Source organism: Chanodichthys erythropterus, chromosome 4, assembly GCF_024489055.1.
Source record: "Chanodichthys erythropterus isolate Z2021 chromosome 4, ASM2448905v1, whole genome shotgun sequence".
NCBI classification, from domain to species: Eukaryota; Metazoa; Chordata; class Actinopteri; order Cypriniformes; family Xenocyprididae; genus Chanodichthys; species Chanodichthys erythropterus.
In genome coordinates, this window is record NC_090224.1 from 6,787,731 (window position 1) to 6,803,590 (window position 15,860).

At 38.9% G+C, this 15,860-nt stretch overlaps 1 protein-coding gene across 1 annotated transcript in view; it reads left to right on the forward strand.

Moving 5' to 3' along the window:
- Nucleotides 1-7,607: 7,607 nt before the first annotated feature.
- Nucleotides 7,608-15,860, forward strand: part of LOC137018394 (proline-rich membrane anchor 1-like) — a 79,552-nt gene continuing 71,299 nt past the window's right edge. Inside the window, exons 1-2 of the mRNA XM_067383016.1 lie at nucleotides 7,608-8,370; nucleotides 9,279-9,429. Of these exons, the coding sequence (XP_067239117.1) occupies nucleotides 8,278-8,370; nucleotides 9,279-9,429 (244 nt within the window). The 5' untranslated portion in view covers nucleotides 7,608-8,277. The remainder of the gene's footprint in view (nucleotides 8,371-9,278; nucleotides 9,430-15,860) is intronic.

Consider the following 15,860-nt stretch of genomic DNA (forward strand, 5'->3'; position numbering starts at 1 on the left):
ACAAGATATTCATAGTGGCCGGTGGGCGTGACGAAGGCGGTCTTCCACTCGTCCCCCTCGCGTATCCGGATGAGGTTATACGCGCTGCGGAGGTCCAGCTTGGTGAACACAGTGGCACCGCGGAGATGTTCCAGGGCCGCTGGGACGAGGGGAAGTGGATACCTGAATTTCACGGTAATCTTGTTCAGTGAGCGATAATCGATACAGGGCCGCAAGCCTCCGTCCTTCTTGGCCACGAAGAAGAAGCTTGAAGCAGCAGGGGAAGTAGACGGGCGGATGTATCCTTGGTTAAGGGCCTCTTTAATATATTCCTCCATGGCCTTATCCTCCGGTACAGATAGGGGGTAAATGCGTCCCCTAGGCACTGGCTCACCCGGTAACAGATCGATGGCGCAGTCCCATGGCCGGTGTGGAGGAAGCTTGGAGGCGCGTTGCGGGCAGAAGACGTCACTGAAGGGGGCGTAGTCGGGTGGAACATCGACGGAGCGTTTTTCCACAGGACTTTCGATGGAGGTAGCGTTCACGGAGATATTCTTGGAGAGAGGAGATCTTGGAACAGGAAGTTCTGGGAAACAGCTGGAGAAGCAGTGGTCGCCCCACTTCAGGACTTCGCCCGTGCGCCAGGAGATGGTGGGATTGTGGAGTTCCAACCACGGGCGCCCTAGAACCACGTCAGCGGTGGATTCCTCCAGAACCAGCAGATGGATGGTCTCAGAGTGGAAGATACCCACTTGCAGTAGAAGGGGACCAGTAACGCGACGAACCATCTTTCGGCTTAGGGGTTTGCCCGTGATGGAGTGGACCTGGTAGTTAATAGGAGAAGGCGAGGTCTTGAGCCCGAGGTGTCGACAGAGGGCGCCGGAGATGAAGTTTCCTGCTGACCCTGAATCGAGGAGCGCCACCACTGGAACGGAAGCATTAGCAGCAGTAAGGTTTACGATAGTAGTGAGTGGTTTCATCTTTTGGATTGAAGGAATGATAGCACTCACCACAGGTCGAGGAGGACGGATTGGGCATGTGGAGATGACATGCCCAGGGGATCCACAGTACAAGCAAAGATTCAGGGTCAGCCTTCTCCGCCTTTCTGCTGGAGACAAACGTGAGTTATCCACTTGCATGGGTTCGGTGGCTGGTTCTGGGGAGCTGACGGGTTCGGACCGACGGAGGAGGGTGGTGGTCAGTGGTTGGCCCTGGTGCTCAAGGAGACACGACTGCATACGAGAACCCACACGGATGGCGAGTTGGATGAATTGTTCGAGTCCCATGGAGTCCTCGTATGCAGCGAGATGCAACCGCACATTAGGCTCCAAACCTTGTCGAAAGGTGGTGATGAGGGCTTGTTCATTCCAGCCGCTGGTTGCGGCGAGCGTTCTGAACTGCAAGGCATAATCGTTAACAGTCTGGTTTCCTTGTTTTAAATTGTACAGTTTCTCACCAGTAGAAGAATCAGCCAAAGGTCTTCCGAAGACTTCTCTGAAGTGGGAGACGAACGCTGGATAGGATTTAACGACTGAGCCCTTTTGAGTCCAGAGGGAATCCGCCCATTGAAGGGCCTTACCTTGCAGTTGGGAGATTATGAACGCTATCTTCGCTGTTTCGGTGGGATAGAGGTGCGGCTGCATCTCCAGGACCAACTCGCACTGAAGAAGGAATCCGCTGCAATCCTCCGCCGATCCTGAGTAGGGCGCTGGTTTGGCCATGGGACTGGCGGTGTAAACAGGTGAAGCAGCGGTGACAGTGGATGCGGAAGTGGCAGCGGTGAGGGGTCCTGGCGACGGTGACTGTGGTTGAGGGGTGAGTGCTCGGCGCAATGCGTCCACGAGCTCTTGAAAAGGGTCATGGTAGCTCATGCTGATGTATGGCTGTTATGGTCCGGTCTTCTGTTACAACAGAGACACCGGAAGCAGAGATAAAAGCAGTTGGGTTGTTTATTGAGACAATCAGCAGAGCAAACAGGTAAGTGAATGGTGATAATGAAGGTCTTGGAGGTGAATGAGAGGTAATACTGTCCTTATTCTTTGTATTGCAGGTGATGGTGGAAGGAGACGCTGGAGATGGCTGACTGGAACACTCACACACACAAGCAGGTAGGAACACGAGGAGTACTGGAGACAATGGAGACGAAGGAGATGATGTAGACAGGTAAGTATCGTTTTGAGAGTCCTTGAGGTAAGTGAACAACGAGGTGTATCACGAACGAGACCGGACAATGTGTGTGTGTGAGTGTGGGGTTCTTATAGTGGGACTGATGACTGTGGTGATGAGCTGCAGGTGGCGGTGATTAGAATTCCGGTGATTGAGTGCGCGGGTAAGGGAGTGAGGTGGAACCTGACGTGTCTGTGACACAAACGCACCACATGGGTTTGGTGCACACGTGGATAAAAAGTATCCCATGCCCACAGCTAAATGCTGGATCTTTATTGCTGTGGGCCTATTTTTCTGCTGGAGGTCCTGGACATCTTGTTCAGATACATGGTATCATGGATTCTATCAAATCAAAACCTGACCGCTTCTGCTAGAAATCCAATAATGGGCCGTGTTGGATCTTTCATCAGGACAATGATCCAAAACAAACATCAAAACCAACACAAAAATGTGTCACTGAGCACAAAATGAAGCTTCTGCCATGGTCTGCCCAGTCCCCTGACCTGAACCCTAAAGAAAATGAGTGGAGTGAACTGAAGAAAAGAAGCACCAACATGGAGCTGGGAATCTGAAGGAACTGGAGAGATTCTGTATGAAGGAATGTGATCTCTTGTCAGGTGTTCTCCAAACTCATCAGGCATTATAGAAGATGACTCAGAGCTGTTATCTGGGCAAAAAGAGGTTGCAAAAATTTCCGAATAAAAGGGTGCCAATAATTGTGGCTAACGTGTTTTGGAGAAAAACATTTATTTCATAATGTGATTTCCGCCCCCACTTTCAATTCTTTTCCTTTAATGAAAGATTATAATTTTGTGAATTTTTTGAATGAAAGATCAAAAGGATAAACAATGCAGATTTATTTTCACAGCCGCCTTTGCTCATAATTACTAAGGGTGCCAATAATTATGGAGGGCACTGTATATGAATGTATCAAAGTCTTCATTTCTGCTCTAACTGATACATATACTGTTTATCAAGTAGAGAAGGAATCAGGGATAGCATTTTTGCAATGCACTTGTTTCACAGAAAAGCAACAACAAGATGAAGAGGTGCTCTTTTGTTTTCAACTGCGATACTACAACTAAACTATTGTCAGGGTGGAGCAACAGTTTGATATTGCTGATCAGATTAGATAAAGTCAATATGTTTATAGCAACTTACCTAAATAATAACATATCTAGTTTAAAGTTTAAAAGTGTGTAGTGGAAGTTTAAAGCGTGTAGTGGAAGTTTAAGCCGACTTTACTTTAGTATTGTGACATATTTCAGAGTGAAACAGGGCTTAATATTAGTGTATCTTATTGTCATATTAAATATAACATTTATGGCAAACAAAATAATTGAGGTTCATAGCAAGTCTGGTCAACGTATAAATTATAAAAGGCTGACTTTTCATTGTATTAAATGTTAGAATTGTGTATGATGAAATGACGATGTCATGTGACTTATTATCAATAGTGTTTGAATTTGAACACTTTTGAATTGCTTAATTCTTCAGTCATAAGAATATATGTGGTATTTCCACATGAGTGACCGATTCAATTTAGAAATGAAGATAATTACAAATGAACTTATTATTAATGACTGCAGCAATGCAAGATGGTCCTCATTTTAATTACTTTTCAGAAAATAGATGAAGCCACATTATTTCTAAGAACTGAAGATTTTGTCCTGGACAACAGCAAAGGCTTTATCTATTAACACTTTAAATGTGAAGGCAATTTTGGCTGTCCCAAACTGTGATAAAAATGATTAGTGATTATCTTATTGATTGAGAGAAGTTGTATTCATAAGAAAATTCTGGCTACATTAAAAATAGAAAAAGCAATAATTAGACTAACTCAAATTAATTGCATTACGTCTTATCGTTACTTTATATTCATCAATGAATAGTTGTCAAAAACATTCACAGAGAAATTCTTTAACATGGCAAAACAACCAGTTTATGCTCTAAATGACCAAAAGACTAATTTCAGATTGTTCCCTCAAGATTAATTAATAAAAAGTTTAAACATATGAGATCAACACAGATAATAATATCTCTTGTGGTGCCTTTTGTCTTCATGCAGTAAAGGTCCCACAAATAGACCTTTATTTTGTTTATGATCATTTTAGATGCTATCATCTTTCTTGAGTACACCTATAAAATTTCCTAAGTACTTATTCCCAGAGGTCTCTTTGATCTCTCTTATAACAACACCATTGACATAATGTCTACTGAGAGCATTCAGGTGGTCTGCAAAAGTACTTTATCGCTTGAGTCAGAACCATAGGGTTGTTAAGGTGCAAAGTTCCCTAAAAACGTATTGAATCTGCCAAGAGAATACCTACTACAGCCAGTTTGATTCACAATCCAATTCCATCTTCAGCAGAAAAAAAGCCCAGAATAGACTGAGGCTTTCTTTAGGTGAGGAAGAACAAATAAAGAATTCAAGACCGGGAGATAAGGGACAGAAATCGAAAAGACAGAGAGGAAGGAAAAGAAGCAGCGTGAGCTCATCTTGATTGAACATGGCCTAATGGCCTGGACTCAATTGGATGAACAATCGGACAGATCTACCTTAATGCACAAAGAGCCATCAATCTCTTTTTTAACTAGATTACAGCACCCTTTAGGGTTGGTCAGCAGGCAGGGGAGACGACTGCTGCAGACCAAGCAGGACTTCCTGGCATCAAGCTGTTGGATCAGCTATTGTCTGAATACACCCCACCCTGTTTTGCGACCCTACTTCCTATGTCTAATCTACTCTGCAGTACGCCATGTCTCAACTAATGAAATGGCATTAACTTGGACTAGAGCCTATCACTAAAACCAAGCACTCACATTGATTCCTATTGACTACATTTATCCAGCACTCAGGAGAACGCATGTACGGTACCTGCATTTCTAATAGTGTTGCACTGTTTTTCTGATCTTTTGTGAAAAGTATACAGAGGCAGGTAGTTTTTAAAATAAAGTATTGATTAAATAATACTTTGAATTACTGTAATTAATTTCGCATTATTGGGTAAAGATGTGTTTAAACTGCACTAAATAATCCTGGTGGTGTTTACCAAGTGAATAAATCAAAATATCAGCCAGTTGATTTTTAAGAGCCAATGAATGATCACTGTGATTAAACAGAAGCAACACATTGGAGACACACTGTCTGAGGTGCTGGCAGACTCTGACTCAGTCCATAAAACAAGACCTATAAATTAAGATTCAATTTATTCTGGGTAGAATTTATTGCTTTGGTGATTTACTGCAGCAACCTCATTTAGGATGATCACATCAGAGGGCTCCTCAGTCTAATTAAATCTGATGAAGTAGGGGGGGGAGGTTAGTGCAAAAGTGTAAGCTGTCACCACCACACACTGCAGTTTGGTAGATGAAGAGGTGGGAGAATTTATTAAATATCATTTTTTAATTAACAAAACAAAAAAGATCCTCCCAGTAATTTATATATATATATATATATATATATATATATATATATATATATATATATATATATATATATATATATATATATATATAAGAGGTGCCATATTGCGTTTTATTTCTTCAACAAAAATGGTTCTAAACAGAACCAACAGTGTATATAAAGGCCTTAATAATAATAATAAAAAACAAAGATAAGACATTCAAAGTATGTAAGGTAGTACAACTAGATCACTTTTATTGAAACGTTTTAATTATATTTTGCTACATATAAAGAAAGGTATTTTTAAGATTTTGAATTGTCAAAAGGTCATTCGGTTTAACCGTCCAAAGGCCAATACAGCCATTTAATTTGTGATTAAAATATCTTAAAATGTAATAAATGTATATATTTTTTATTCTAGCATGATTTTATATATCAACATAGTGCAAAATGGTATTAAAATTATGTGTAGAAGTCGTTGCTTTGTTATGAGAAAGAATGTCTGGAAAAATTATTGATGTCATTGATGTCATTTGGAGTAACCAATATAAAGGGAACATTTTGGAGCAAGTCATGCAGTCAATATCATGGGACAGGATGTGACACCTGCAAAGGACCACATGGTCGTGAAGCAAAGTAACTCACTCTTTCTTAACTATTTGAAAAATTCATTCACTTGCTCATACGCATGTCCCGAAATATCAGGTAATTCGGTACAACCGCTATAAAACATTATTTTTAAAAACTTGTACTAAATATAATATGTTTGATTGTCCTTTTGCTAGCTAGCTAGATATCAGCCTGTTAGCATTGTTAGAAATTATCATCATTTGGTATTACCAAAAGTGTCATTCGGTAAAACTGAAACTTTGGTTAAACCGAATGGCTTTTTTGGTGACAAATTTTGTCCGTCCTGTAAAAAATTACAAAAGCAGTGTTCATTGATATATATATATATATATATATATATATATATATATATATATATATATATATATATATATACACACACACATTTCTTTGATTTTTTTGAAAGATGTATTATCGATTATGGCTTTTTTTATAGCTGCCCTTTTAATACAATAAAATTTTTTGACAGGAACTTTCATTAATAAGCCTTTAACTGACCGAGTTCTGCTGTGCTCTAAATCACTCACAAATCTTATGATAATTCGATAATCTCCATTCAGTTTCACACAATATTAGTTGTTTTCATGCCTTTTGCACAACATTGCACCATTTCATGCTTTTCATCTTCAGAAAGATCTTTCTTCCTCCTCATATTGCATGAGAACTGTGACTTGCTTAATAATGTGGAACAACCTCTAAGTAGGGTTTCCATAGATCTGGCAAATTATTTTGTCTGAGGTTGATACCAGTTATCTAAAAAGACATGGATAAATAAACGAACAAACATTTTCTTAGAAAAACTAAAATCTGAATGTTTATTGTACAGAAATCTTACTGATTTGTCTCTTACATAAGTGTATAAATGTTCAAACAAACAGTATGCTGCCTTGCCTCCATGACCTAATACTTCAAAGACTAAATCTTATATAATATCACAAAGCACACATGTAAGCTTTGCAGTGGACTAAACTGTAGTTTTAGCACCAATGCATTATGCAAATTAGCTTTTGTCATACAGTAATTAGAAAGCAAAAATGTTTTTGTTCCATCAAACAAAAATTATCATTCAGACACAAGCCTAACTGTTTATATAAAGACACCGGCACTTCCTTTTCTATACTTTGCTCCAGTACTTTACCACTTTTATTGCCATTTACAATTTCTTTATTTTATCTTTTCTTTATTGAAGTCTTTTAATTAAAACTATTTTTTTCTGCTGTTAATCAAATCCCATTTTGATGGTAATACATAGGCTGCACAAAAAACGTCCTTAAATTTACCACGCAAGCTAAAATTAAAATTCTGCCACCTAAACAAAAGCTGTGGATGGCAAACTGCCCCCCTCCCCCTCGGCTCTCTCCCTTACTGCCTCATGTGTCTGTCTACTCTGCAGAGTACATTCAACTCGCCCCGAATACATGCTCACTGTCTAACGCAAACGTAACCCTAATGTTCCTCGTTAAATACATCTTTTTAGCTAAATCCGGAAGCGATAAAAAACGTGTTATTTCGTCGCTAATGTAAATGGCTATTACATTAATAACAGTGCGTTATCTTGGCGCGCGTCTCTCAGTGGACGCCTTCACGTCAGCTGGTGCTGTAGAAGTAATGAAGAGGTGAATCCACAGTCTACAGTTTTGGGACCTACTTGAGCACCGGCGTCCGAGCGATTCGCCGAGACACCGTGTGTTCTCCGTGCTGTTTTGAGTGTCAGTAACTTCTGTGCCGTGTACTGCCATCATCTCATCATGCTTGACAAGAACTGAATCCTGATTCAGCGCTCGACTCACACAGAATCGCGCGCGGAGAGAACTTTGCTTCGCAACTCTTGTGTGGATACGGCACGCGCCACGGCAGCGCGCGGAGGATCAACAACTTTCCTCAGAAACAGCGATAGCGTCCTTCCTATGTTGCTTCAAACCCGTCCATGTCACCAATTATTGTCGCTCTAATTGGACGAGAATGTTTCAGAGACCATATCTGCTCAAACTCGGGGAAAACATCGTTGGTAAGCCTTGAGAAGCGGATAATAAATGACTTTTATGCACCTCAGACTCGCGTCCTCACCAGGTGGACTGTGAAGAGACAGAAGAGGAATGTTTATCCGAAATTTATTGCCGCTCAGTTTGGGGTTTTTGCCGTTTCTGTTCAGTCACTGTTTTCTCTCAGTATTTCTTCCGTTATTGCAGGTAAGTTGGACTGAGTAGTTCAGTCGTTGATGATAATTCATAGTCAAGTACAATAACGGACTGTAGCGAAAGTGCACGTGCATAACGATCACAGTGTTTGACCACTGCGCTGAGATTGGTCAAATCATGTATGAATATATCTAGCTATTATATTCTTTTGTATTTGTATACTTAATCACTGTCAGACCCCATTGTAATTTAGGAATTGACAAATATTAAATCATAAATGGCATTTAAATACGTAATTTATATGTTATAAATCATTAACCTACGACAGTTCAAATTAATATGCTTAGATTTGATTTGGAGAATAGTTTATGACTTGAATGCACTTGATGGTTGAAAGAAAACATACTTGTGTAATATTTTGATCTTACACATCTAATAGTAGTATTTACTATAAGACCAGTGCTTTATTATGCACTACTTTTTATTGAAAGTGCATCCCCTCTCAGTTCCAGCCCTGATTAAAGTCATTGATATTGAACTGTTTTCTGGAGACATGGCTTTTGGTCTTTTACTACTGTCCCCTGTGGCAACAGTGCTCACAAGACTAGCAAAAGTGTTTCCAGGATGGCCTATTAGGGGGAGGCAGTGTCAGGGTTCACCCCTCAATACTCCCACTCCTCTGGGGGTCTGAGGCTCTGCGGTGTGGGTGGGTGCTCTCTTTGAGAGACCTCAGCCTCCACACACCCTTCATTCTCCACTTCAGTGGGAGGGAGCTCCCATTCGCCAGCGTGCCGAGAGAAAAAAGAGAGTGCTTGTGTTGTTGTGGTGTTCTCTTCATTGTAAATTCTAAGTACTATTGTGAAAAATTTACTATGCAAGTTTTTGCTGTACTAAAATGGCATGGTGATGGAAGTGACAAAAACACTAGTTGAATTAGTGCTTTTTTTTCTCTACCCTAGTTGGCAAAAGGGGAGCTCCAAAAGTCATGCTCCCAAACCACAGTGGCACCGCTGGAAGGGAGCTGCCAGTTGCCATGCCAGTGTAGGCCCTACCCACCGTTACCGCCTCCACCCCCTCCTCCACCACCCCCAAGGCTTCTGCCTCCAACTGGTGAGTAGCTCTACCCTGTAATGTCACTGCAGTCCTGATTCATAGTTTTTAGAAACGTGACACCTAGTGGGCTAGACATCTATAGAACTGCTGCTCAGGTCTGTCAATATTACATATGTTTTTCAACCAGTGAATATTTACATCACCTCTCTAAATAAGAAAAATAAATCTATGTGAATAAACTTTTGGCACTTGCGTTTCACAGTTGCCCTCCATATACAGCAACCGCTGCAGTATTTCAATCAATAAAAACAGCTGGAAGTTCTAAGACACTTAAAGGGATAGTTCACCCAAAAATGAAAATTCTGTCATCATTTAATCCCCCTCAAGTTGTTACAAACCTGTATACATTTCTTTGTTCTGCTGTACAGAAAAGGAAGATATTTGGAAGAATGTTTGTAACCAAGCAGATCTCGGCTACTACGGTAGTCATTGGGGGAGGGGGGGTGGGTTTGCTTGGTTACAAACATTCTTCCAAATATCTTCCTTTGTGTCCAGCAGAACAAAGAAATGTATCACTTTAACATGGCTTCATTTACTAAAGGTGCAGTCACATTTACATTTGCCTGGTGAAATTTCACTGGTGAAATCCAGTGGGATCTGGAGTTTTCTGTGAGTGCAAAAAATTCCTGATGCAGATTTCATTCATGTTCAAGTTGGACAAGCGATTATACTGCATGATTAATAGAAAGCTGCTTTGTTTGAAAATGACTTAATACATCGCTATGCTATAGACAATGGACAACAGATCTTTTTTGCCTACAAAATTTTGCCTAGACTGTGACCACCTTAAGATAGTGATCTTAAAATGTAAAATTCAACATACAGCACTTATTGATCATGTGTGTTATATACAGGCAAGCAGATGAGCCCAGAATATGAATGCAACATGCTAAATTGCATGTTAACGGTTTTCTTTATATTGTTTTTCTAAGGGAAAATGCTTAATGCAAAACTGTGCATGTTGCATTCATATTCTGGGTTCATCTGCTTGCCTTTATATAGTATGTTTAATTAATAAGGTGTATACTGATTTAGGTCCTCTTCTATCAATGTCTTAATGCATGAAGACAAATTAAGCATTTTCGTATTCATATTCTATGCATCTGCTTGCCTGTATGTTGTAGCCATTATCAATAAAGTGTATATTTTTCAATATCGCTGTCTTAGTTCATTAGTACCTAGTACAAACTGCTAAAAATAACTGGCGGGCAGTGGAGGAACTCATTGTTTAGCAGTTGGTCCATAACATTGGCAAACGTTGACCTCTGCAAATGTTTAAAAATGAACACAGTAGGGCTGCTCCCTAATAGTCAACTAAATGTTGGTTGACCAAAACTTTATTAGCTGGCTTGTCGCAGGAAAAATAACTCTACAGGAAGTGGCAACGTCACGTAGCCCGTGAGGGACATATTGATTAAGGGTTAGTTCACCCAAAAATGAAAATTCTGTCATTAATTACTCACCCTCATGACATTCCACACCTGTAAGACCTTCGTTCATCTTCGGAACACAAATTAAGATATTTTAGATGAAATCCGGTGGCTCAGAGAGGCCTCCATTGACAGCAATGCCATTCACGCTCTCAAGATCAATAAAGGTACTAAAGACGTCATTAAAACGGTCGACGTGACTACAGTGGTTCTACAATAATTTTATGAAGCGACGAGGATACTTTTTGTGCGCAAAAAAATATATATAAATAACGACTTTGTTCAACAAGTTCTTCTCTTCCATCTTGGGCCTGTGACGGCAGCTCACGAAAGCAGCACGATGCATGTGCGGGAAGCACAAACATTCGCATATCATCCATCACCTCAAATATGGCTTATAATTTGAAACATGTAAATAGTAACCACTCTACATAGCCGCTTGCTCTATTGTTAACCTAATTAAATGTGTTTGTGTTTGTGTTTGTGCGGAGTGTGGAAGCTACAGTATTAGAACAACATGGAGGTGCCAGCGCAATCACTTGCATTTTTTCCTGATAACAGCAGAAACAACTTAAAAAAAACTAAAAATAACGGCAAAACATTGTGCTTTTGTAAAATAAAGAAAACAAACAGGATGCACTTTCTGCCGCCGCGGTCTCCGGTTTGTTTTTGTTTTCTTTGTTTGTTATAGTTTTGATACTTTTACTACCAATAAATTGATCTTTTTTGCCCTGGCCATTGCGAATCTTGTTTATAACTTCTTTTGACCGGCTTCTTATGTTGGTCCCTAATCTGGGTCGTAAAAATAATGACCAAGGCGGCAAAACTAGAAAAATCGGTAACACTATTTTAAGGTGATGTAGTTACATGATTCTATATGTACTCACTATAATAATAACAGTACATTATGCTTAATTATGTGTAAATAATCCTAAACCAAACCCTAACCCTAATAGTAACTCTATAGTAAGTACGTGTAGTTAATTAATATTACTCAGTACTTATCTTAATAAGTACAATGTAACTACGTCACCATAAAATAAAGTCTAACCAATAAATCTTAAGTTGGGTAGAACACATTTTGTAAGCTCAAACACATTTATCTGCATCACCTCAGAGAGGTGTTCATGTAGCTTTCTGTGTGTCACAAATAAGTCTTACAATCTAGGATTTCTTCTAACAAGTGTGATTTTATCTCAGTGTCATGTTGCCAGATTCTGCAGTGAATTCAATCCCCAAAATGAATGAACTGGCTGTGGCTGCAAGCCTTGCCAGAAAGACAGGCGAGTCCATTTAATCGGATTTTGTCGCCGTCATTTTGAAGGTAGCTTAGAAGCAGTTTAATAGATTGCTCTTCTTGCTGAAACAATTTTCATTTCCTGACATTTCCCGTTTTGAGAAATGGACATGTCCGGAAAGTATGTTGCTGTTCGCAATTGACACAAAGCTCAATCCGCTTCATTACAGGGGGAGGAAATTTTAGATTTGTCATCAGGGGTCCCTGTCAGGCTCTCAGGATAGCCAGATCAATGAGGCCACAGCTTTGAAAGGGTTGTGAAATCAATCTGCTTCTGGAGTTTTAGCCTTCTGGTTTAAGCCTGAGTAATGTACTCTCACAACAACGGCCAGTTCTTGGGGAAAGACATTCATAAGAATTTATGACAAATACATTAGTATGTGCCTTGCATCAATACCTGCCTCATGCATACATGCTTGCTAATGCTACTTCTTCAGATATGAAGTGAACAAAATCAATATTTACCATGAGCAGCCTGAAAGACTTTAATATTATGTTTTCAGTCTGTGACATGAAATGTTTGAGGGCGAAATGCAACATAGCTATTAACAACCGTGTGAGGGCTGAGGATTTAACTGTAAAAGGCGGTTTTGATAAGTAACCAGTTGAAGGCTGGTGACAGGCTTTGCCTTTAGGGGCCAAATGGCTTTAACATTAGCTTTTTAAAATTATTCATGAGGAAGTTGCATTTAATGAGGACTCCCACACCTGTCGTTATTGAAGCAGCGATAAAAGGTTTAAACTGAGCAATGTATTAGTTGTGCAAAATGAAAGGCGGCTTCAGAGGGCCTGATTGCAATAAGAAGCGCTACCACCCTACACTTAATAGTAGGATTAAATATAAGTTTGACTTTGACTGAATATTGGAAGCATCCTGCTGTATGGAAGTAAATTAATGCCAAATGTTTTTGAAATAAAAAGCTTGTTGAATTGCTCTAACTGAAAAAAAAATATGCATTACATTAGCTGTACTTGCATTTAGATGCACTGTATTTTTAAGGCTTGCATTTTTATGGGATGAAATTCAACACAGTCGTATATTTAAGCTGTGAATATTTCAATAAAAATATTTCACACACATTTTCATTATTAAAAATTAAATAATTCATATTCACATTTCAAATTTCACTTCCAAGATATTTATTCTGTTTAAAAATACAACCTATAAAATTCGACTAGCAATTTTCAGTCCATTTTATTTCACTTTACAAATTCGCTTCCACAAATTCAGTGGCTCAAATTTGGCAGAAAATTCAACATGTCACATCCGGGAACTGCAGGAAGAGCAGTAGAGTGCCGATGCATCATCTCTATCTGCTGTTAGTCTTCTTCACCAGCAGGTGCCGCTAGCGGCTGTTTAGGAAGACCAAAGCAACGCTAGTAAGTCATTCATTCATAAAAACGGATTTACAGAATTAGAGCAAGCGGTAAGTGAATGTGTGACGATTATCAGGGCCAGTATAAATGCAGAAAAGCTGATAAAGACACAAAAGCTGCATTTATGTTTAATTCAGTGTCTTTACGCTTACTTTCCCTGTGTAGCTACAGCTTTCTCTCCAGTGAACAAGATAACGTTATTGCCCGATGCTGGTGTATAGATCAAACGTTAAATCTGAGATAGACATATATTTCTCTCTGTTGTTTAGTTTCCTTAACTTTGTATCGCAGCGCTGTGTTGTAATACTAGGGCTTCCCTCATCCGTCATAGCTGCCATCAGGACATATAAAACTCTTAACACAGCTTAATGGACTCGTACAGTGATATAAAAGACCAAACTCGCACCTCATTTGTGATGTAGGTTAGACTATATAGGCTCCAAGAAAGCAGATACTGGCATAAAGTTGATTTGACGCTGAACGTTTGATTATGATATTCGCAAATTTAGGGACCGTCTCTAAAGTTACGACATTCTGTATTCACGTTTCTACCTTCTACCAAACTCTTATAGACACACATGCACATATACATATTCAAACACACCCCACTCAAAGTACATGCATATATACTATTTCTTTTTTCTTTTTTTTTTTTACACGTTCATCACACAATTTTTTTTTACTTTGTTCATTTTTTATTTTACCTGATCATAGATTATCCTGCTTATACAAATTTTAAATTAAATTTAGAAATAAAATTAACTAAGTAGAACTAATTGTGTGATGAATGTGTAAAAAAAAAGAAAAAGTATATGTGCATGTACTTTGAGTTGAGTGTGTTTGAATATGTGTGTGTGTGTGTGAGAGAGAGAGAGAGAGAGAGAGAGAGAGAGAGAAGGGTGCATCACTCTTCGACCTGGCACCTATAGATGAACACTTCACAGGTAGTTTTGGTGATTGTAAATCATTCTCATCATATGCTATTGAGCTTTAAATTATGGCATTTTTTTGTATGATCCAATACAGTAGTGAAATACATAGTAATCTTTACATATTACTTGACAGTTTATTTGGAAACACTTTACAGTAAGGTTCATAATGTATTAACTAATGTGAACTATCCATGAGCAACACATTTGTTGTTGTATTTGTTAATCTTTGTTAACGTTAATAAAAATACAGCAGTTCATTGTTCATGTTACTTTCACTGTGCATTAACTAAAGTTGACAAATACAACTCTTGATTTTAATAATGTATTAGTAAATGCTGGAATTAACATTAACAAAGATTAGTAAGTGCTGTAGAAGTGCAGTTCATTGTTCGTTCATATCAACTATTTAATATAAAGTGTTACCTTTTATTTTAATAAACATCAAAAATCTAAAAGGTTTGCATTATACCTGACACCTAGATGAACAATTTACAGTTGGTTTTGTGACTAAGTCATTCTCTTTAAATGCTATTGAAGGTAGAAACGTGAATACATAATGTTGTAACTTTAGAGACAGTCCCTAAATTTGCGAATATCATAATCAAACGTTCAGCGTCAAATCAACTTAATGCCAGTATCTGCTTTCTTGGAGCCTATATAGTCTAACCTACATCACAAATGAGGTGCGAGTTTGGTCTTTTATATCACTGTACGAGTCCATTAAGCTGTGTTAAGAGTTTATATGTCCTGATGGCAGCTATGACGGATGAGGGAAGCCCTAGAATTACAACACAGCGCTGCGATATAAAGTTAAGGAAACTAAACAACAGAGAAAAATATATGTCTATCTCAGATTTAACGTTTGATCTATACACCAGCATCGGGCAATAACGTTATCTTGTTCACTGGAGAGAAAGCTGTAGCTACACTGGGAAAGTAAGCGTAAATACACTGAATTAAACATAAATGCAGCTTTTGTGTCTTTATCAGCTTTTCTGCATTTATACTGGCCCTGATAATCATCACACATTCACTTACCGCTTGCTCTAATTCTGTAAATCCGTTTTTATGAATGAATGACTTACTAGCGTTGCTTTGGTCTTCCTAAACAGCCGCTAGCGGCACCTGCTGGTGAAGAAGACTAACAGCAGATAGAGATGATGCATCGGCACTCTACTGCTCTTCCTGCAGTTCCCGGATGTGAAATGTTGAATTTTCTGCAGAATTTGAGCCACTGAATTTGTGGAAGCGAATTTGTAAAGCGAAATAAAATGGACTGAAAATTGCTAGTTGAATTTTATAGGTTGTATTTTTAAACAGAATGAATATTTTGGAAGTGAAATCTAAAAGGTGAATATGAATTATTGAATTTTTAATAATGAAAATGTGTGT